General features: G+C 39.6%; 2 protein-coding genes across 2 annotated transcripts in view; both read right to left on the reverse strand.

Moving 5' to 3' along the window:
- The window catches only part of DLC1 (DLC1 Rho GTPase activating protein), a gene marked incomplete at its 5' end in the record, with an annotated part of 304,905 nt that overhangs the window by 130,160 nt on the left and 150,163 nt on the right, over window positions 1-24,582 (reverse strand). The gene's annotated exons all lie outside the window — the stretch shown is intronic.
- On the reverse strand, window positions 3,067-3,592 carry LOC310643161 (small ribosomal subunit protein eS10-like; the record flags this gene model as incomplete). The annotated part of the gene is made up of 1 exon (XM_083367266.1): window positions 3,067-3,592. The coding sequence occupies exon 1, from the start codon at window positions 3,562-3,564 to the stop codon at window positions 3,067-3,069; it is 498 nt and encodes a 165-aa protein (XP_083223392.1). The 5' UTR covers window positions 3,565-3,592.

Consider the following 24,582-nt stretch of genomic DNA (forward strand, 5'->3'; position numbering starts at 1 on the left):
ACTTTTAATAAAATTTCTCAACTGGCAAAATTGCCAACCAAACTCCTGATATTTTTTTTGTCACTATAGACCAGAGGTCTTCAAACTCGGCCCTTTTATGACTCGTGGACTTCAACTCCCAGAATTCCTCAGCCAGCATGCCTGGCTGAGGAATTCTGGGAGTTGAAGTCCACGAGTCATAAAAGGGCCGAGTTTGAAGACCCCTGCATAGACTAACAGAACTCTTCTCCTAAAAATTAGCCTTGGTTTCTGTACATTTCTTCCATTTGTCCTCACAGATTTCTATACAACAGATCATATGCTACATTTTCCCTTTGAACTGAATGCGAGTCACATTTACTGTCCCTGGAACATGTTTATCTGCCACTGAGGTTTGGTAATGCTGAATTTTAATAGCAGACAGGCAGTATCTATACAGGTGGTCCTTGTTGAACAACCACCCATTCAGCGACTGAAATTATGACAATGCTGAATGTCGCAGTTATGACTTGATCTGGGACTTATGGCCAGCACTGTGTCCTGAGGTCAAACAGTTGTGATTTGTGATCTTCTTTGCCAGTTTCCCACAAACAAAGTCAATGGGAAGACAATAGGAAGTTGGAAGTCACGGTCATGTGAGGTCCTTACTAAACAATCGGCATATTCCTTGCTTAATGACGGCCACCAGGACTGCTAGAACTGCTTTCACTAGCCGCACAATCATGTGGTTATTCAATACATGGTTCATCACTTAATGCTGGAGTTTCTGTCCCGATTAGCATTGTTAAACAAAGACTACCTTTAATATATAGAGGAATTAGCAATTACCAGACATCTAAAGAAGAACTTCCCAAAGCACATCAGTGTGAGCAAAGTAGAAGTAGTCCTCGACTTACAACAGCTCATTTACTGACCTTCAAAGTTACAACGGGATTGAAAAATGTGATTTATGACCGTTTTTCAGACTCATGGTAGTTGTAGCATCCCCATGGTCATGTGATCAAAATTCAGAGGCTTGAGAACTGACTTATATCTATGATGGTTGCAGTACCCTGGGGTCACATGATCACCTTCTGTGATCAAGCAAAAATCAATGGAGAAGCCAAATTCACTTAACAACTGTGCTACTAGCTTAACAATTTCAGGGTACAAATGTGGCAGCAGGAAACAAGAACTGCATGTGTTACACTGTACATTGTATAAGTTAGACAGCACTAGTAGCTGTCTTCTTGTTATCATGCTTTTAACTATATTTTTAAACTGTTTTTAATTAGTTTTTTATGGTGGAAGCTGTGATCGTAGGTTGTGTTTTAACTGTACACACTGCCCAGGATCACATGCAATGGGTGGCCATATAAATGAAATAAATAAATAAATAAATAAATAAATAAATAAATAAATAAATAAATAAATAAATAAATAAATAAAATAAAGTAAAAGGAAAGGCTTAGAATGACTGAAAAAAGAGTAGGTAATGCATGAAAAAGTATGAAAAGTATTTAAAGCTCAGAGATTAACTTTATATAAAATTAAACTTCCAAAATACTTGAGTATATTCAAGTTTCAAACAACACTATTTTGATCTTTTTGAGTTGCCCACATAATAATAATAATAATAATAATAATAATAATAATAATAATAATAATAATAATAATAATAATAGTGCTACAAAAAACCGCGCTACTCGGAACATCTTACATTTTAAGGAGATACCTGGTTGATACCTAGGATACTGGCAGAAACCTGTGTCAACCATCAGTGCCAGTAAATTTGAATGTTCAGTTGACTGAGGTTCATGTTTAATAATAATAATAAAGTTGGAAGTGACCTTGGAGATTATCTAGTCCAACCCTCTGCTCAGGCAGGAAACCCTATGCCAGGGGTGTCAAACTCAATTTCACTGAGGGCCACATCAGCATTGCAGTTGCCCTCAGGGGGCCGGGTGGGTAGGGCCAGGGTGGGTGTGGCCTACTGGGTGGGCGTGGCCAGAGTGCGCATGGCCTACTGGGTGGGCGTGGCCAGCTCTACATCGTTGGCATCAAGGGTGCCTATGGGGGCCTGGGCAGGAGTGGGACAGATCTGAGGGTCTCTGGCAGGAGGAGGGTCTCTGGGCCAGGGCCAAGGCAGTGGGGGCCGTTCCCTCACTGTTTCCAGGATGGCTTCGCGGGCCACATGAAACCACTTCGCGGGCCGGATCTGGCCCCCGGGTCTTGTGTTTGACATGTCTGCCCTATGCCATTTCAGACACATGGCTGTCCAGTCTCTTCTTAAAAACCTCCAGTGATGAAGGATTATGAATCACTTGATGAAGGAAATGGGACGGATGCATTTCTTTATCTGAAAATAAGGTTGAACTCCATTTCTTGATCTAAAAATATAGTTCAGGAAGAATAGTTTCACTTGGAAAGTCCAATATTCCCTTTAAAATGTACAGCAGTCTAGTTTTGCTGAACTTTAGAGAGCAACAGTTCATTTCCTCCAAAGACTATTGAGATGTCATTTCATGGAAGTTCCAAAATATGCATTTTTTTAGACATAATCAGCTGTTTATGGGACAATAAACAAATATTTTTTTTCCAAGCAGTGAACGTCTCCCACTTGCTAATTGTATTTGATTTAAAGCTCTGATTTAAATTTGTAACTTCACTATGTGGCAGAGAGGAAAAATGCTGTAGGGAACAAACAGATTTAAAACAGGAATGGCTAGATTAGTTAACATTTTTTTCCTGCTTCTCCTGTTGACCTTTATCTAAACATAGAGTTCTTTGGATTCTCAATTTCCATTACCAGGTCTCAAATATTTTGGGAAAGTAAAACAAGACCTAAATAATCAGCTATGCTTTCCTTCTTGTCACTTGTATTTTTCCCACATCCCAAAATTTAGATGAAGCAATTTTTAGCTTCAAAATGTAATGGTGGTGGTGGGAATGGGAATGTTCTGGCTCCAAAGACACCAGCTCTTTAGCCACCATAATATTTTCCCAGACGGAAAGAATGGAGTGAAATGTTGCCCTCTTTCCATTATAGCTGTAACATATCACTTAGGAAAACCTTAAGTGTTCTTAGGTTCTCAGATTCTTAGGTTTCTACTGAGGGGGTTGACCACGCCCACATCCAAATCCACCTCTAAATTGAAATTCAGTAGCTGATCCAGCACCAGCTTCTGCCTTTTTGTCTGAACCAGGAGGAGCTGCACTTCTTCTATAGGTATCCCTATCAGCTTCTCCTCGTGTAAGACGAGCAGGACGTTCACCCTCTAAACCTTTGGGCCTGGGTCTGCCTGTTTCATGACGGCTGCGGCGCAAAGTGGCAGGCACGATTTCAGGTGGTAGGTGGAGATAATCTCGCAGGTACTGGATGCCCTCATTGGTCAAATACCAGTAAAAATGCCTCCAGGCAAACTGTTCCTTCACATAGCCACGAGATTTCAGGGACTGCATTGCTTTCATGACATGGAGGTTGGGCACATTTTTGTCGGCTAGTTCTGGATGCTTAGGCATGTGGACATCCTTCTTGGCTACCATCACACCCTCCTTAAAAAGGAGTTCATAGATTGCAATGTGATTTTTTTTAGGCATCAACATCGTGGCAGCGATCTCAGGACGAAGGCTGGAAAAGCTCTCAGATTCTTAGGAATCTGAGCCCTAAGAACACTTAAGGTGTTTTTCAGTGATATGTTCTCAGATTCTTAGGAATCTGAGACACCATAATGCAGAGGCCAGGTTCACAAAAGTTGCCCAAACCTGCTTTAAACTAGGGCTCAGCTATGCCTTTTTTTCCCCTCAAAAAGTGCCATCTATAGAAAACAGAATAGATAGATAGATAGATATAGATAGATAGAAATAGAAGAGAGATAGATAGGTAGGTAGGTAGGTAGATAGATAGATAGATAGATAGATAGATAGATAGATAGATAGATAGATAGATAGATATAAATAATAGATGGTAATAGATAGATTACCCTTAAGAAAGGCTGAGTGCCAAAGAATGGAGGCCTTAGAACTCTGGTGCTGGAGAAGACTCCTGCGAGTCCCTTGGACTGCAAGGCATTCAAACCGGTCAGTCCTAGAGGAGATCAACCCTGACTGCTCTTTAGAAGGCCAGATCCTGAAGTTGAAACTCAAACACTTTGGCCATCGAATGAGAAGGAAGGACTCAGTGGAGAAGAGCCTCATGCTGGGAAAGATTGAGGGTAAGAGAAGAACGGGACGACAGAAAATGAGGTGGCTGGATGGAGTCACTGAAGCAGTAGGCATGGACTCCAGAAGACGATAGAGGACAGGAAGGCCTGGAGGAATGTTGTCCATGGGGTAGCGATGGGTCGGACATGATTTTGCAACTAACAACAACAACAACTACAGATAGATAGATAGATAGATAGAACTAGAAGAGATAAAGATAGATAGATAAAAATAGATAGATAGATAGATAAATAGACAGACAGATAGATAGAAATAAATAATAGATGGTAATAGATAGGTAGATAGATAGATAGATACATACATACAAATAGAAGATAGATAGATAGATAGATATAATAGATGGTAATATATAGATAGACAGATAGATAGATAGAGGCAGGCAGGCAGAGAAATGAAAGATAAATGGACAGATACACAGACAGACAGAATAAAATAATGCCACCAGAGGATCACGATCAAGGTTTTTGCCCATTAAACGTTAAATCAACAGATTACAAATAAGTGTTTTTAAAGGGTTGGATATACGGTTAGTTCTCAATGTACGACCACAATTGAGCCCAACATTTCTGTCGCTATGCAAAACATTTGTTAATTTTGCCCAATTTTACGATTTTTCTTGCCACAGTTGTGAAGTGAATCATGGCAACTGTGTTAAGTTAGTAACACAGTTGCTCAGTGCATTTGGAAACCCCCCCCCCCGACTTCGCTTGTCAAAAGGGTGCAGAAGGCGATTATATAACTCCAGGACACTGCAACCGTCATAAATACATGCCAGTTGCCAAATTTTGATCGTGTGACCATGGGGATGCCGCAAAGGTTGTAATTGTGAAAACGGTCATAAGTCACTTTTTTCAATGCTGTTGCAACTTAGAATGGTCACTAAACAAACTGTTGTAAGTTGAGGATTATCTGTATAATCCAGGCTCATCACATCTGTTTTTCTTATGAAAGTCAGTGTACTTCAGGAGCTTAAAAAAAAATAGGGCCTGCAAGCAGCTCCCAGATAGTTAATTATCAGCCTCAGCATAGAATAATCTTGGCAATTTCCTTTCAGAATGTTTACATGTGTTTACAGGAAGACCGACTCCAATAAATTTAAATCTTCTACAAAGAAAACACAGTATTGCTATCTAAGCAACATACAGATGTGCTGTAAGATGCATTGCAGCTAATGACGTTGAAGCCTTAAATTTACTAAATACTAAATGCTTTTCAATGACTTAGCTTTTATTGCCAAGTAAACAGTTTAGGGCTGCAGGACAACTCTCCTCAGTAAGATTACGGTAATTGAAAATACTACAAATAAATGCATGGGAGTAATTTTCCTATTATAAGCTAGGAAGGTAGGTACGTAGGTAGAGAACGAAAAGAATGTGTTGATATTAGACAAAGAAGTTGGATATTTCCATTCCACACACCTCCCATCTGCTTTTATGAAATGAACTTCTATAGATGTTTTTATCTATACATCAGATAAAACTTTTGACTTTTTTTCAGAGCATGAAGCAATAGATAAAATGGCCTATGGCTTACACAACTAGATATTCACCTTATTTACTACCACTTTTCCCTACCCCAAAATTTGCCTCCTGTTCCAATCTCACACACCCTCTTCAAGTATGGAAGGAATTTTCTTGGCCCGTGAATCCATTCCTTGAAGATAGGATGTGGCAACTGTACTCGTTCAAGATACTATCAACGTCTGAGTAAGACAGATCTTAAAGCTGACAGACATCACAGGAAGCAGGCAAAAAAGTATTTACCCACAATCACTTTATTCCTACGTGCAGGCCATTCCCTGCTATCTGAAATTAAACTTATTTGAGTGATGCCTCTGCTGTGGGAAGTCTATTTAAAGCCACTTTTCTGCTTTTATAACTCTCTACTGCTCTAATTCTAGACACTAATAATTATCTATTCTCCACACAGCATAATTCTGGCACCTCATTCATTTCCTGAAATCCACCCTACAGAGACAATTTAAGACTACTGACATTGCAAACCCCTGAGAGGGTGAATGGTTCCAGACATGATGCCCCCACCCGACAAGGAAACCAAACAGTTGTTTTTAATGTTTCTTACTGGCCGATCTGACTCAGTACTTACTCAGTACTTACAGTGCAATCCGAATTGCCTCATATTTTACATCATCCAGAAGATTTTATTTATTTTTATTTTATTTAATTCCATTTATATCCCGCCCTTCTCCGAAGACTCAGGGCGGCTTACAAACTTAGCAGTAAGATGATGTTAAGGAAGCTAAAATATCGTTCCCTTGACTGACAACTGACGTTCAGAATAATAACATTTTAGCTTCTTTAATATAATCTTCTGGGATGACAACAAATTGTTCTACTCCTACCGCTTCCACTTGAAAACAACCCTGGGATAGTTTGAGAATTAACAAATGGTTCCCACTGTTGAGTACTGTATATGTGAAGGCCAGGTGGAAATTAACTCTAGCTAACCCTTTTAACCAAGCAGGACTCATTTCTCTACAAGGAGTGCCATCCTCTAGGGCTCTTCAGAGTTTCAGATCTGATTTCCAAAAAGGGTTTTTGGAGTGTGTGGGAGTGCAAACACAACACTGCTGTGCAACACTAAATCTGCTGTGGGCGTGTTTTCTCAAGCGCATGGTGCAACTGTAGGAAAACAAATGCAGGATTGTATAACAGATGGCACATGGAAAAAAAACAATGTTATGTATCAGTTTAATAGTAAGAAAGAGATAAGGTGGAGAAATTAATGAATCTTTAGTGCATTTTAATTTGAATATGACTGCTTAATAACTACTGTCTGCTGTTTAGAAGCTCCCATCAACCTATCCTTATTTTAGGCAAATCTTCATTTCTTTTGAATCCAGTGTTAAACAATTATGGCCAACCTTACAATAATAATTGATAATTGGCCAACCTTACAATCAGTTGTTAAAACTTTCATAACTGGATGGTTAAAATCTGCCACAGTATTGGTTGAAATCTCACTTCAGATATCAGTCAATCAATCAACTTTTATTTGGTCATAGATCAGCAAATAAAACAAGAAAAATCACAATTAATTAGAATAAAAAAGAAAAAAAAATGAATTATTCTAAAATATCAAGAACAATTATGAATATTAAATACATTATACAAACACTAGAATAGAATAGAATAGAATAGAATAGAATAGAATAGAATAGAATAGAATAGAATAGAATAGAATAGAATAGAAAAACGGACACAGGAAACTACAGACCAATCAGTACCACGGAAGATCCTAGAAAACAGATCTGCGAAAAACTAGAAGCAAACAATGTTATAACTAGTAGCCAACGTGGGTTTGTTATAAACAGATCATGCCAAACCAATTTTATTTCACTCTTCGACAAAGTGACGAAACTAATAGACCAGCGAAATACTGTGGATGTGGTATACTTAGTCTTCAGTAAGGCATTTGATAAAGTAGACCACAACCTATTCTTTGGTAAGCTAGGAAAAGGTGGAATAGACAACATCACCACCAGATGGATCTGTAGCCGGCTGGAAAACCATACTCAATGAGTAGTCCTCAATGGCACTACATCCACATGGAGAGTAGTAAGCAGTGGGGTACCACAAGGATCTGTCTTAGGCCCAGTCTCTTCAAAAACTTCATCAATGACTTAGATGAGGGAATTGAAGGGGAACTCATCAAATTTGCAGATGACACCAAACTGGCAGGAGTAGCCAACACCCCAGAAGACAAACTCGGGATCCAAAAAGATCTTGACAAAATTGAACAAGTTTGCCCTATCCAACAAAATGAGTTTCAATGTGGAGAAAAGCAAAGTTTTACATTTAGGCAGGAAAAATCAAAGGTACAAGTACAGATTGGGCAAGACCTGGCTTAAAAACAGCAACTGTGAGAGGGACCTTGGAGTCCTAGTGGACAATCACTTAACCATTAGCCAGCAGTGTGCAGCAGCAGCCAAAACAGCTAATACAATCCTGGGTTGTATAAACAGAGGCATAGAATCAAGATCACGTGAAGTATTAATACCGCTTTATAAAACCCTAGTGAGGCCACACCTGGAATACTGCAGCCAGTTTTGGTCACCATGTCACAAAAAAGATGTTGAGAGTTTGGAAAAAATTCAGAGAAGAGCAACTAAGATGATCAAAGGCCTGGAGACTAAAACATACAAAGAACGGCTGCAGGACTTGGGTTTGGCTAGTCTAAAGAAAAGAAGAAATAGGGGAGACATGATAGCAGTATTTCAATATTTGAGGGGCTGCCACAAAAAAGAGAGGGTTACATTATTCACCAAGCACAGAGGGCAGGACAAGAAACAATGGCTGGAAACTGATCAAAGAGAAAAACAACCTGGAATTAAGGAGAAACTTCCTGACAGTGAGGACAATTAACCAGTGGAACAGCTTTGCCTTCAGAAATCGTGGGGGCACTAGAGAGTTTTAAAAAGAGGCTAGACAATCACTTGTCTGAGATGGTATAGGTTCTCCTGCATGAGCAGGGGGCTGGACTAAAAGACCCCCAAGGTCCATTCCAGCTCCTATTCTATTCTATTCTATTCTATTCTATTCTATTCTATTCTATTCTATTCTATTCTATTCTATTCTATTCTATTCTATTCTATTCTATTCTATTCTATTCTATTCTATTCTATAGAATAGAATTCTATTCTATGGCTTGGTTCCCTCTTCTTTGTGGCAACCCCTGAGATATTGAAACACTGATATCTTGTCTTTGACTTACAACATTAGCAGTGGGCTAATGCCTCCTTAAGTAACACCAGCTGCCTGCAATTAGTGCAGGTTCGCATCCCACCAGGCTCAAGGTTGACTCAGCCTTCCATCCTTCCGAGGTAGGTAAAATGAGGACCCAGATTGTTGGGGGCAATTAAGCTGACTTTGTAATAATGCCGCTTGTGTGTGGGGGGAAAAGCCTTAATAATAAGCAGGCATATACATAGAATGAAGGCTATTGCTAAGCACATTGATTTGTGCTTTAAATTGTAAGCTGCCCTGAGTCTTCGGAGAAGGGCGGGATATAAATGGGATTAAAATAAATAAAAAATAAAATAAAACTATAATTGAGCCTGTAATTGTGGTCATAAGTCATTATTATCATAGGTGGAAGCATCACATGACCTGATTTGACATTGTGACTGGTTTTTATGATGGCTATTAAGTCAATCCTGCAGCTGTTAAGTGAATGAGGCGGTTATTAAGCAAATCTATTTTTCCTCAATGGACTTTTTTTGCTGGAAGCAAGAAGTGAACACTAGAAACTGTCCAAAAAAAAAAGTCACAATAGTGGGCCAGTTGCAAAGCACCGAAAACACAGTCTTGTGACCGTGGATATGTTCAGCCATTGCAACTCTGAATATGGCTTGTAATGGGGAGCTCTGTGGTAACTTCAAACAGCTGTTAAGTGATTAGTTGTAAATTGAGCACTAATTGTATTTTGGTATGGTCAAATAATTAATATCAGATTGATCTGATCATAACAAGATAAAATAAACCAAAATGATCAAGGTGCTTAGAAAGAAAGAATTATTTCTCCACTCTATGGACACAGTTGTTGTTGTTAGTTGTGAAGTCATGTCCGACCCATCCCGACCCCATGGATGACGTTCCTCCAGGTCTTCCTGTCCATCACCATCACCACACCAGCCACCTCATTCTCTGTCATCCCCTTCTTTTTTGCCCTCAACCTTTCCCAGCATGAGGCTCTTCTCCAGTGAGTCCTTCCTTCTCATTAGGTGGCCAAAGTATTTGAGTTTTAGCTTCAGGATCTGGCCTTCTAAAGAGCAGTCAGGGTTGATCTCCTCTAGGACTGACCGGTTTGATCGCCTTCCAGTCCAAGGGACTTGCAGGAGTCTTCTCCAGCACCAGAGTTCAAAGGCCTCAATTCTTTGACGCTCAGCCTTTCTTATGGTCCAACTTTCACAGCCATACATTGTAACTGGGAAGACCATATCCTTGACTATATGCACTTTTGTTGGCAGGGTGATGTCTCTGCTTTTTAGTGTGCTGTCTAGATTTGCCATGGTTTTCCTCCCCAGGAGCAAGCGTCTTTTAATTTCTTGGCTGCAGTCCCCTGTCTGCGGTGATCTTGAAACCCAGGAAAATAAAATCTGTCACTACCTCCATTTCTTCCCCATCTATTTGCCAGGAATTGAGAGGGCTGGATGCCGTGATCTTGGTTTTCTTCACCCGCAACAAGAGGCTTTATGCTTAATAATGAGAAGGAAGGAAGGCAGAACTCTAAAGTTTTTGGCAAGTTATTTATACATAGTTATTTATACATAGATGTTTAAAATGAGGATCAATGTAAGGCAGATCAGATCTAGACAGTAGATCTATTATTTATCCCATAGGGTATGCTGCAGAAAACCAATGCTTGAGAAAAATCTACCAATAGCATTTCTAACCTGGGATTTTCTAAGTTACGTTCTAAGATTTTAAGGCCTTGGATATTTGTTCTAGTTACTTGCCATAAATTCCTATAACTTAATTCTTAGAATGTGTCTGTCCCATAAGACAGAGGTCCCCAAACCTTTGGGCACCAGGGACCGGTTCCGTAGAGAGAGGTTTTTCTGTGGACCAGAGAGTGCATGGTTTTGTGTGCTGCCTACATCCAACAGATAGGGCTTTGCTTGTTTGTGCGGACTGGTTGCTGGCATGCCATGGCCCTGTACTGGTCCATGGACTGGAGGTTGGGGAACCCCTGCCATAAGAGACATTATACTTTGGTTTCAGCTGACCAATCTTAAGTTGCTAATTAAAAATGAAGTAGGATTCTGCAAGTCTGAAGCCTTGCCCAGATCAATAAAGTAAAGTGAGTGGTAGAGCATTTCATGAATATTTTTTCTATTAAATAATCACTAATAGTAATTTAGCAGCAGTTTTAAGATGTTTCTATAACTAAGCACACTATAAACTAAAATTAATACTAATTACCATAGCAACAATTCTTCTTTAACTGATTTCAAATTTTAGTAATATTACTAGGCTAATTTAAGGAAATTCTGGATGGAATCACTATTCCTTTCCAATTTTGTCTTAACACAAAAGTCAAACAGAACCACTCCATCTATATCAGACATGTCAAACTTGCGACGTCAAGTGACGTCACACAACGTATCGGGACGGTTTTGCCATTGCCGGCAATGGGGTGGGCATGGCTTCCAGATGACGTGTGTGGCCCATGGGCTGGCAGTTTGAGACCCCTGATCTATACGGAGAATTTCATCCAGCTGTTGGTTATTAAAAGTCAGTGCTTGAGTGATCTTTCTATGTAAGCTCAATAAAATGCATTCATCACCACCCACCAGGCTAATCAGAGTAAGGTGCCGTAAACTAAGTTCAATAAGCAGGCCAGTCATATACAAAAAGAGGAAACATGCAATGCTCCATTGCTTTAGGAGGCCTCTTTAAAAAGTGACCAGGCTACAAAGAGCAAAAACTTCTGGCTTTAGTTTAGACCTAATCAATTTGAAGGATATAAAAGTGACGTCATAATATTATTGCATTATAACTTTAATAAGAGACTTACAAGAAACTGCTGTTATGATAGCCACGGGAACGTTATAAGCAAAACAAAACAGCCCAACTAAAACAAGGTGAAGTATAGTTTATTTTATTCTCTTGGGGATGATGGGCTCTCTGATTCTTAATTTAAACTATAACGTTTAACAAGTCTCTCTCCAATTATTATCAAACTCCAAGCCTTAACAATCCCTGCAAGCATAGCCCTCGTCAGTTTTTGGAAAGAAACGAGTTCTTTCCACCCCTTCAATGAAAGATATGTCAACCTGTCCTTTGACTCAAACTTCTTTCATCGTCTTTTGCAAGCAAGGGAGGAAGGCAGGTAAAGATGCTTATGGATGAATCTCTCACCTGAAAAATCATTAAGAGAAATGCAAACAAAATGGCGGAAAAAGACCCAGTGATGAAGACTGTATCACCATGTGAATACTGCAGTAGGGATGGTGGTAAAGATAGCAATACATATCCTGCTTTTCGTCTTCATCAAATGGTGTTGATAGGATATCAAGAATAGACGTGAGATGTCCCTTGCTTGGATGATTTGAAACTGGATTAAAAAGTGATAAGATACTGAAGGGTACTGTCAAGCACTGAGGAAATCGGGAGATTCAAGCAGTTCAAATGGGGATAAAGATTTATTGCAAGCTTAAGCTCTCTATAAGAATCTGACCAACTAGCAGTCAAGGGAAATGTGCAGGAGATAAGCGAAGCATTCAAGGTGGGCTGGACATAGATCTCATGCAGGTGCGCAGAGACTCATGACTTATGACTCCTTTCACCCTTCCCTTAGTCTCAATTTGGTCATCTCCTGCAGGAATTTATCCAAGATGTCCCATGCCTATCTTGCTGAAAGCTTCAAAGGCCAAAGACAAACTTCTTGTAATATTCTGAACTGCACTGTTCTCCAAACCAGGTGAATAACTTTAAGGCTATGTTTCTCAACAGTAGCAATTAGAAGACTTCAACTGCCAGAATTCCTCCGATGGGATATGAACTGCATTTAGTGAGAAGATCACTTTCACTATCAATTATCTAGACTTCAAGTAAATGGATCCTGTGCAATACTCCTCAACCTATATTGGATGTTCCCTCTCTGACAACTGATGAAAATTGCAGCCATTTTCTCTTTTCTTTTAACATGCTTTTTCTACTATTTAGAAATCAGGTGCTGAAGTGTGTGTGTGTGTGTGTGTGTGTGTGTGTGTGTGTGTGGCGGGGGAGGGTTTGGGGTGAAAGCTTGAGCTCAGCTAGCCATAAAAATAACTCTGCTTTGTGGGAATCCAAGAACGAACTGATAACGTTTTGGCAGGCTGAGGAGCTGGGGAGAAAGCCTGTGTTTTAGGCTAATTGGAGAATATGATTTATGACAGCTTATTGGGGGTGGGAATTGCACTTTGTTACTTTGTATCCGGGGGAAGGGAATTTAGTTTTTGGGTTCAACTATGTAGTGCTGATACTTTGTTTCCTGAATAAAATGTTCTTTAAGCAAGAATTTTTGCCTTGAAGTTCTTTTGATGGGTTTCATCTTTCACAACCTTGGCAATCAGTGTCTCTCAACCTTGGGAACTTCAATTCCCAGAATTCCCCAGCCAGCATGACTTGCTGGGGAATTCTGAAAATTGAAGTCTACACATCTTCAAGTTTCCAAGGTCGAGAAACACTGACTTAGTTGATTAGAAAGGACAGTAATGCAAATAATGAAGCAGATCTTCGACATGAAATGGATCACAAAGAGAGAACTTTTGTGCCAATGATTTCTGATGTCATCCTCCTTGAATTACTGCTGTTGGCACAGCTTGAAATGCACCCATCCCTCAAATCCTTTCTCTGAACTTTTTCAAATGAAATCACACACTTACTGTATATGTATGAACAGGAGATAGAATGAGTTTTTTTTTACCTGTGTGATAAATCAGTTGAGCAAAAGCTAAGTTTGTCATTGGGCATTATTTTGCATTTTGGCTACAATAGATATGCTAAGTTAACTTCCACAAGTTTTATAAGCAAGTCATTTGATCATAACTCAGTTATTAATCATGAGATTAAAAAGAATCTAGATCCACGTTTTTCTATCTTCTCAACTTGTAAGATGTGTGGACCTCAACTCCCTGTATACCCCAAATAGCCTGCTGGCTGGGGAATTCTGGGAGCTGAAGTCCATGCATCTTAAAGTCATCAAGGTTGAGAAATGCTGATCTAGACTATAACTTATATGTAGATGAGTGGTCAGTTTCTGTTTAATTGCACACACACTTGCCAGGAATAAGCACAAGGATTAACTGAACTTCACATGATATGGCATCACAGTCTTTAAATGTCTATGCTACCTTTAGACATTTTGGCTGAACTGTAAAGAATTTCTCATTTTTATACAATTCAAATTCTCTGCAAATATTCTAGAAAAGATTCCTTCATTCTGGAGCATAGGCTCAAATTTCTATAATCCCCAGCTCACAAAACTACTCTAGAAATGTTTAACCACACAAGACTGGGGAATTCAGAACAATAATTTAATTGCTAATTCTTCTAAATATTTTGCTAGAAATTTGCCCCAGATTTTGGCCAGATTTATGGGGGGGGGGGAGAAAACCTGAAAAATGTACTATTGAAATAAACTATTAATAAAATCAAATTATCAGAGATTTGGCACTATTCAAACTAAATACATAAAGAAAACAATGTGGTTTCCATTTATTGCATTGCATATTAATCCTCCCAGGTATATATAGGAAGTTACTATCATAGCAAGCCTTATGCAATTGTTCTCACAATGTACTTTAAAAAAACCCATTGTTTTTCAGATCTGGAAGACATCCATTACAGGAACAATTATTTTCCAGTATGTCTTTTTTAAAATCAGAAATATGTTCATTGTTCACTTAATGGATGAATTCCCCTTTCTAAATTCCTCACTCCTTGCTTCTATACAGCAGTTGTGATCTTCAAAATATATACATAATGTGCTACGTTTTCTCAGTCCAGTTTCAAATTTAGTTAAGCATTTAAAAATATAATTAGACTTAAAGAGGTTGTATAGTATAAATTGGGGGCATGATGGCCTAGGGCAGAAGTCCATAACCTTTTGGGCACCAGGCAGTGGTTACCTGGATACATGTTTTTCCAAGGACCGGAGGGCACATGGTTTTGTGTGCTGCTTGCATCCTGTGGCTGGAGCTTTCCTTGTTCGTGCGGACCAGTTGCTGGCATACCGTGGCCCGGTACTGGTCCATGGACCAGGGGTTGGAGACCCCTGGCCTAGGGGTTAAAGAAACTGAGCTTGTCAGTTGGAAAGCTGATGCCCTGGGTTTGAAAGCCAAGGGCTGCATGACAGGTGAACTCCTGTTACTTGCCCCAGCTTCTGCCCACCTAGCAGCTCGAAAACATGCAAATGCAAGTAGATAAATAGGTACCACTTTGGTGGGAAGGTAACAGCATTCTATGTTCCTTGGTGCATAGCCATACTGGCCACATGACCATAGAAATGTCTTTGGACAATGTTGGCTGCCTTGGCTACGAAACAGAGAATGAGCACGACCCACTAGAGTTGGACAGTACTGGATAGGGGAAACCTTTATCTTTATAGTATAAATTAGATGCAGAGTGTAATTCAAGAGCCATTCAATGGAAATTTTGTAAAGAAAATTCAATTTTGGATATTGCCTTCATGTACTTCAGATCATTGCAGAGATAGAAGATTGCTTGATCTAGATTTTTTTGTAATAAGGCTCAGTCCTTTCATGGGTTAAAAGTCAGTTTAGATAGCTTGATTATTGTATGCACTTAAACACAAACATTATCACGTAAGATGAAAAAGGAAGTCATACTTCCATTGATATGATTAATCAACCTGCTATCTATTAAGAAATAATTAAATTTGCAAGGGGTTCTTTTTGCCACAATGATGTAAAATTTCAGAGTAAGAACAATTGTGCTTGCAATATTATGATGCAAATATAAACAAAGGGAACCTGTATTGTGGCATTGTGATCATCATTTTACTATAATTTACTATCATTTTACTATCAATATTTGTTACGAACAAATTTCTATACTGACAGAGGTACTTGCTATGTACAAACCCCCATTCCAGCTCACTTTTGCAGAAGCCCTGATGAAAATCACTACTCCAAAATTATTGGCATTGGGGGGAAAAAAATCCTCATTGTGATTACAAAATTGTACTTTTCATATTCTCTCCCAGATACTTCTCTAGCATTTCATGACAGCTATTAATGCCATTCAAGTTAAAGCTTACTTGAGCGACAAAAGCTGGATTGGCTTTAAAACCCCTACTTTCAAACATCCACAATTTTACTTTGTGCTGCAACTATCTTTTGAAAAGCCCTTGCTCAATTGAGTGGGAGGATTTATTCATTTATTTGCTTGTCTATCATTACAGTGGTTTATCAACTGTTTTATTTCTGAGGCTTCCAAGTAGCTTAGACGTAACAACATAAAAATCCATATATAAGAAGGGGCAGGGACATGTGGCCACTCAGGATAGTTAACATCTCTTTTTGCAGAGACAGATTTTTATAGCTAGAAACCCAGGTGGCTCCCTTCCACAATGATCTCACAACCAGCAGTTTCACTGGAAAAAGAAATAAGCACACCACTTGCTTAACAATAATTAAATTTCAATTTCCACATGCATGCGCATCTGGTTCCCTGACAATAGAATGAGAACAGGTTCTGCTCTAAATATGCAACCCCTCCAAAATTTCTGATCCCAGCCTCAAATTTGCTCATAACTCCACAGGAACCTCACGCTCCACCACATGGAAAATCATTGTTGACAATGCAAAAGAGTTCATGGAACACACAGATTTTGAAGGGAATTAGCAATAACCGTGTTGTGCATGTACCTGAGAGACAGTTACAGCCATTAGCAGTCAATGAAACCAAACATTCTTAACAGAGCTTAGTGTAGCTCAGGGGTGTCAAACTCAATTTCATTGAGGGCCGCATCAGCATTGCGCTTGCCCTCAGGGGGCCGGGTGGGTGTGGCCTGGGTGGGTGTGGCCTACTGTGTGGGCGTGGCTAAAGTGCATATTGCCTACTGGGTGGGCATGGCCAGCTCTACATCATTCGCATCAAGGGTGCCTATGGGGGCCTGGGCAGGAGTGGGACAGATCTGAGGGTCTCTGGCAGAAGGAGGGTCTCTGGGCCAGGGCCAAGGCAGTGGGGGCCGTTCCCTCACTGTTTCCAGGATGGCTTCGCGGGCCGCATGAAACCACTTCGCGGGCCAGATCTGGCCCCCGGGCCTTGTGTTTGACATGTCTGGTGTAGCTGATACCGTCTTGGAAAAGTTTTTTTAAAAATAATTTTTCATAAATGTCTGCTATTCTTCTGATTTCTCTGCTTCCTGTTGTCTGGACAGTTTAGCATTCGATGCTTCATCTCGGGCAGAATTAGCTAATTATCCTGCAGCTCCTTTAAACTGAAAGTAGCATTTTGGTAACATTCTCCTTATCTCTGAACCAACCTTCTCACAGACTGCACATCCTGTAGCAGAGCTGAACATGCTGATGATAACAGGAAAGTTCAGCTATGCCTGGCTGGGTGCCAAGGACTAATTTCATTTCCCACTCTCTTCCAATAACACTCATGTGCAAAAGAAGTTGGATGCAGCAAACAAAACAGAGAGACCGTGCTGCTTAGAAGTTAATCAAAACATCAATAAGTCGCAACATCTGGAAACCATCACCCAACAAGCGATGTCAGGAAACTGTCAGATGTTTGCCGCCACAGCTGTAGCTGTAGAATCTGTTGAATAGGGTTCTTTCATAACTCTCGATATGCAAAATTGTTTTCCCTTCGAAAAAGAAACAGCAAAAGGTAAAGCTATTCAATTCGGATAGGGAGAGTTAGAGTCTTACTGTGCAAGGCAAAATGTATTTTCCAGACTTTCGTTTCCCAAAATAACTCATATGAAGGAAGGGAAAGTGCAATGGTTTAGAGCAGGGGTAGGCAACCTTGGCTCTTTTATGACTCGTGGACTTCAACTCCCAGAATTCCTGAGCCAGCATGGCTCAGCTTGGAAACCTCTCCCTTTCCCCTCAGCATGGCTGGCTGAGGAATTCTGGGAGTTGAAGTCCATGAGTCATAAAAGAGCCAAGGTTGCCTGCCCCTGGCCTAGGCCGATTTATGACTCGGGGACTTCAACTCCCAGAATTCCTGAGCCAGCATGGCTCAGCTTGGAAACCTCTCCCTTTCCCCTCAGCATGGCTGGCTGAGGAATTCTGGGAGTTGAAGTCCACAAGTAAAAAAACAGCCAAGGTTGCCTACCCCTGGTTTAGAGGGGGGAAAAAGAGAGAACTTCACTTTTGCTGCCTCTGATGATTCTTCTCTTTAAATAATGTATTTGAAATACCTGTATTTTGTCTTTTAATTTCGTATGTGCCTACTGTATATGTATAGCTTTTTTGGGACATAAAGCCGATGTTTTATGATTATATTATTATTACTATTATTTTAGGTTTATTTGTATATTAAGAGAACACACTGCCCTGCTCTCTTAAGTTTACAGAAATCCCGCTCTATCTACCTTGGTACAACCAGAAAGGAAGTCAGTTTTTTTCCCAGCCTCTCCTATTTAATCTGATGGAAAAGAACAGCTTCTAAATAAAACAGAATCTAAGAGGGAGTAAGTGTAACAAACTGGATGGGATAGTAGGAGCAGCTGCAGGGAGGGGTGTGTGTATGTTAGAAACATCAAAATGGCAACCACGACTTGCCCTTTTGTCATGTATGGCTGTGGCCACCATCTTTCCTTTTTTTGACCCACCCCAGTAATAGGTTTGTACTTTCTTATCCTACATAAAGGTAAAGGTAAAGGTTCCCCCGCATATGCGTGCTAGTCGTTTCCAACTCTAGGGGCCAGTGCTCATCTCCGTTTCAAAGCCGAAGAGCCAGCGCTTGTCCGAGGACGTCTCCGTGGTCATGTGGCCGGCATGACTAGACGCCAAAGGCGCATGGAACGCTGTTACCTTCCCACCGTAGTGGTCCCTATTTTTCTACTTGCATTTTTACGTGCTTTCGAACTGCTAGGTTGGCAGAAGCTGGGACGAGTAACAGGCACTCACTCTGTTATGCGGCACTCGGGATTCGACCCGGCAAACTGCCGACCTTCTGATCGACAAGCTCAGCATCCTAACCCACTGAGCCACCGCATCCTACATATGAAACCATTAAAGTTTGTTTTGAGTATTCTGACTTTCATTGTATAATTACTTCTCTGGCTTTTCATTTCTCAGTTACATCCAGTGCTTTTTTTGTAAAAGAAAAAGGTGCCGGAACTCACACATGTCATACAACCCACCTTGCCTACCCTACAAGGTTCCATCCAAAAAAGGTGCCGGAACTCCGTTCTGAGCGTTCTATGAGGAAAAAAAGCCCTGGTTACATCCAGTGAGAAACTGCTATCTTTCTCTGAGCCCTTTTTAAATAACAAAACGCAAGTAGTCAGGAAGGCTGCAGAACAAAGGAGAGATGCAAAACAGAACGACAATACAAAAATGGATCGCCTCAATTTGTCACAAAGATAAAATAATTTCAGAACTCTAATCTTAAAACAAGGCAACCAGGAAGAGAAAAAACATAAAAGAATTAAACTTTGGTGAAATTGGAAAGCGTGATTCAGGGTGGGATAACAAAATATGCTCTGAGCATTACTATTGGTGATTTCCTGTGAAGGCGGGATGCAAATGAAATAATACAATAGTAATAACAGTAGGTTTTCCAAAGCACTTTGAAGCAACAGGGGAACAAGGTAAACTAACTTTACAATTCCTACTGCTCTGTATAGACATCACGACTAGTAGCCACTAATAACCTTGTCCTTTCATATGTGAAACCCCCTTCCTAAAAATGACTAACCTAGAAGCCATCAATTATAACCATGGAAATAAACCCCATGCTTTAGCTATGCCTTGCATCAAAAAGTGTCTCCTGTTATCTGAGGCAAGCTTGGAATGGGCTGTTTTAAGATTTTAAGCCACCAAAAAAAGCCAGTGCAGTCCTAGGCTGTATTAACAGAGGGATAGAATCAAGATCATGTGAAGTTTAGTACCATTTTATAAGGCCTTCCATGCTTGGAATACTGCATCCAGTTTTGGTCACCACAATAGAAAAAAAGATGTTGAGACTTTGGAGAGAGTGCAGAGAAGAAAAACAAAGATGATTAGGAGACTGAAGGCTAAAACATATGAAGAACATTGCAGGAATTGGGTAGGTCTACCCTAATGAAAAAAAGGACTAGGGGGCGACATGATAGCAGTGGTCCAATATTTGAGGGGCTGCCACAAAGAAGAGGCGGTCAAGCTATTCTCCAAAACACCAGAAGGCAAGACAAGAAGCAATGGTTGCAAATTAACCGAGGAGAGAAGCAACCTAGAAGTATGGAGAAATTTCCTGACACTTGGAACAATAAATCAATGGAATAGCTTGCCTTCAGAAGTTGTGGGTGCTCCATTGCTGGATGCTTTTGAAAAGAGACTGGATAGTGTTTTTTTCTGAAATGGAACAGAGTCTCCTGCTTGTGCAGGGGGTTGGACTAGAAGACCTCCAAGGTCCCTTCCAACTCTTTTATTTTGTTAATCTGTTAATGTCATTCAGACTAGGATTACTTTAGAGTTATTTTGCTATCCCTATTCTGCTATAGCTATTACTTATTGTGTGCCATTTTATGCCTCTCTTATGGTAAGCCTTTTGGAGAGTTGGATGATAAAAGATATTAAATAAAATATAGACTATTTCTTGCACTGTTTTTGAGATGGGTTAGGTTTATCTGTATTGGTAATAATTGCTGTTCACATACAAAGCATCTCTGTCTTCATCGTGTATTTAATTCTTCATCGTATACCTCATGCCCAGTGGGTATCTTCTCTCCAATCAGAAATATTTCCTCTTTTAAGGTAACTGTGGAGCAATTCAATTTTCACATAGGCGTCTTGCTTTTCTTACCATTTTCTTAAGAGACAATTATCATTATATTTTAAAGTAATCTTTACTGTTGCCAGAATGATTTTCTGTTGAAATTTTTATTCCTGCTTCCATGCTCTTGTATTAATGGAAATGTTTATAATTTATTTAAATAAATTATATGCTTGTCTATTCAGATAAGGAGCCCTGGTGGCACAGTGGTTAGAAAACAGTATTGCAGGCTTACTACGCCCACTGCCAGGAGTTTGATCCTGACCGGCTCAAGGTTGACTCAGCCTTCCATCCTTCTGAGGTTGGTAAAATGAGGATCCAAATTGTTGCGGGCAATATGCTGATATTGGCAAACCATTCAGAGAGAACTGTAAAGCACTATGGGATGATATATAAGACTAAGGGCTATCCTGGGATCATTTTTAGGATTTTATTTTTGTCATAGGTTTTGGAACACTGTTGAGAAAAAACAGACAATATGTGTTTTGAATACATAGTTTCAGAGTAGCTTTAGAACTTCTCTGAACTTGGTATGGAAGAACAGGAAGTACAAATGCCTCATTTTTTTTAGCCCTCCTCTATCTTCAGCTCATCAAAGAAAGAATTTTTGGCATCCCATACGGAAATGCAGATGTTGTATACTATCTATATAGCCAGAGGCCTGTGGCTGAATAGTGTTGAAAGAAAAGGATGTCCAAAAGTATTTCAAAATATTGTGAAAATTGAATACATTGATCTTCTTGGAATTCTCTTCTTGATTTAAGGAATATTTCAGACATTACACTATGTGTGTCCGTACACACACACACACACACACACACACACACACACACACACACACACTCATACACGCACACAATGCCTACATGCAATGCCAAAAGGGCACATTCATTCAAAAAATATAATTTTTGCTGGCAGCAAACATGTGTCTCAAGTCTAGGGGGAAGAATTGTTTAATTTAGGCTGATAATTTTTTACTAATCAGCTGTTTGTTTTTACATGATATTTCTGAGTCATATATGGAATATGGCACTATTTAAAAATTGTAAACAAACGAATCAATTCCCATTTACAAAGTGATACAATGTATGGCATTTTAAGGCAACAAAGCATACTTTGCCATTAAGTAATCCAGGTTTTTTTTTTTTTAAAAAAATCAACATTGGAAGTAGTGTGGGGTAAAAAAAAATAGGCCTGCAAAATTTATGTTTCTCCAGTAAATGCTCATATATTGTAACCCACTAAGTGCTTGAAACATATACCCTGTTTTTACAATCCCAAACAGTTATCAAACCAGGACATTTATCATATGGAGTATCATACTTGTCTGGTGCATTTTGTTTGGTAGGCCAGAAGTACTGTAGGTCAATATGTTTAAAAGAAAGAGCGAACATTGCCATAAGCAGTAAAGGCAAAAAGCTTGAGGTTTTGCCATTAGTCCCTGCCAGAATAAATGTTTTGAATTGGAGTGTGATTAATGTGCTGTGTAGACCGTAGCTCACCAATATAATTAGCAGACCTGATTACAGCCAATGATGTATTCGTGCTCTCCTGGCCTTCAGCAAAAAAATAATTTTGGCAACCTACATTAAATGTATTGTTGTGGTAACCATCCATTTTTTTCCTCCTCTCCTTTGAAACATAGCTGAGCACTTTATCTTTCCATCAATGAAAGTGGCAGCATAATCGTACTCCAACGAAGCATTTGCAAAATTAATGACACAGAGAAGTATCAGACTTTATAACCTGGAGATAAAAATTGTTTCTTTTTTTTAATTATAAACCATGTTTCTATGGAGATAATCTATTGGGAGATGCATAATGGAAATGGCCTACACAAATATTTCAGGCCAGAGTGGGTGGGGACATCTATGTTCAAATAACACTTTCCTACCCATTTTGACACTCCTGTGTTGCTCTCTTTTCCAACTAACAGGCTGCTGAGAAACCAGTGAGATCTACCAGAGGCCTGAATCAATGCTAAGTTGGTGGCTGATGGAGTTGAAAATGGCAGGTTGCCTATCCCTAATTTAGACAAATTTAAACAGTTTCAACATATTGCAGGGATGATCATTAATGGCTGTAGGAGGAGAAGAGGCAGAGCTTGAGGGTAGAGTCAAAAGAGGACTCAGCCTAGAGTCGTTACGTGTCCACAAATGCTCCATGTCCAGCCCACCTTTGAATTCTGTTAACTCTTATTTAGAGCCAATGTAATGCTAGATTCTTGTGTATAGGCATGAGCAATACATCTTCTGAACTGGAACTTACGTGTGATTCTGATTCTTTACTCCTGACAATGGCATACAAAACTAGAACTACACACATTGAGTCAAGAGAGGAGATAGCTGATGAAGCAAGTGATGTTGCTTTTCAAGTATTTGGAAGCCTATTAAAAAGGAGAGAGAAAATACTTGCTTTCTGCTCCTAAAGAGGGCAGGTTTCAGCAAAGTATTAAGAAAACTCTCTAATGGCCATATCAATTTAACAATGGAACCAATTTCCTAAAAGATTAGTGATCCCTCCCTTGCTGAAGGATTTCTTGATAGCTATCTTTTAAATATATTTAAGCATAAAATTGTATCTGGTTATCTCTAAAAATACTGTAACATCCTCAACATAGTGAATTAACAAATCTATTCTAGTTAGACCTCAGTGATTAATCAGCAAAAAATATGGGGTTTTCTGTGATGGTTATAGAACTAGAAAGTATTGCTTTTTGAAAACAATAATGCAATATTGTAGTATGCTGATGAAATAAATGTTTCAGAAATCTGAAACCAAAGCCTATTTATTCTTCAATGTCCTGAAAGCCACTGCTTGATAGGTTAGGGCTGAATTTTCATTTACAACATTCATGATGAAACAAGTAGGCTGCTGGTTGTATGGTGGCCAGGCTGTTGGAAAGTTCACACATCAACCTTCAGATGAGAAGGGCAAGGGTGTTGAAAAAGAAAACATTCCAAGAGCTGAAGACAAACAACATTAGATTTACACCACAACCTCTTCAGAGAAAAATGTGAAGGAGTATTGGCAAGCTCTGAAGAGTGACAATTTCAAGGGAAGGCATTAAGGCAAGGATACTGATTGATTTTATTTCAAGCTGGATGGATGTTTTGGTGAGACGTCTGACTACAGTCATTCTTACACTTTTAGTATGAGCTATAAGGAGTATCTAGTTATCTCTCTCCCAATATCACACAGGGCCTCCCATTTTGTTCTGCTCTGCATCTAGCCTTTTTGAGTTCTCTCCATCCCTCTTTAAAACCCTTTTCCAGTTGTGTTGGGGTAGCAACTCTTAGTTGTGTGGACTGGGAATTCTGGGAACTCTAGCACCAAAATTTCAGGAGAACCTCAGATTGGGAAAATATGTAGCTTTCTATTGTGCTGTTGACAAGAAGCAATGGATGGAAACTAGCCAAGGAGAGAAGCAACCTAGAATTAAGGAGAAATTTCCTAGCAGTGAGGACAATCAACCAGTGGAACAGCTTGCCTTCAGAAATTTCATCACTGGAGCTTTTAAGAAGACACTGGAAATCCATTTGCCTGAAATGGTATATGGTGTCCAGCTTGAGTAGGGGGTTGGAACAGAAGACCTCTAAGGTCCCATCCAACTCAGATGATGATGATGATGAAAGCAGCAGATCTAGTGTTGCTGTACTAGATCTGAGGTTTTTAGCCCAGTACGCAATATGAAAATATTGTTTGTATTTTTAATTATATCTTGACCTAGGACTTTCCCATAGTGGAGTGAACATTATGTACATAGTATAGCCCCTTATTAATAAGTCCATCTGATTTTTGAATGAAGAAATTATATTCTACTAAGTTAGGACAACATCTCAGAGATCTTGTGATTTCATCTGCACCCTGGCAGAAATTTCCCAGAGATCCAGTCATGGTCTTTTATAACTGGAGGTGATAAGGAATCAGTCTG

The sequence above is a fragment of the Vipera ursinii genome (genome assembly GCF_947247035.1).
Source record: "Vipera ursinii genome assembly, chromosome: 7".
In the NCBI taxonomy this organism is placed as follows: Eukaryota; Metazoa; Chordata; class Lepidosauria; order Squamata; family Viperidae; genus Vipera; species Vipera ursinii.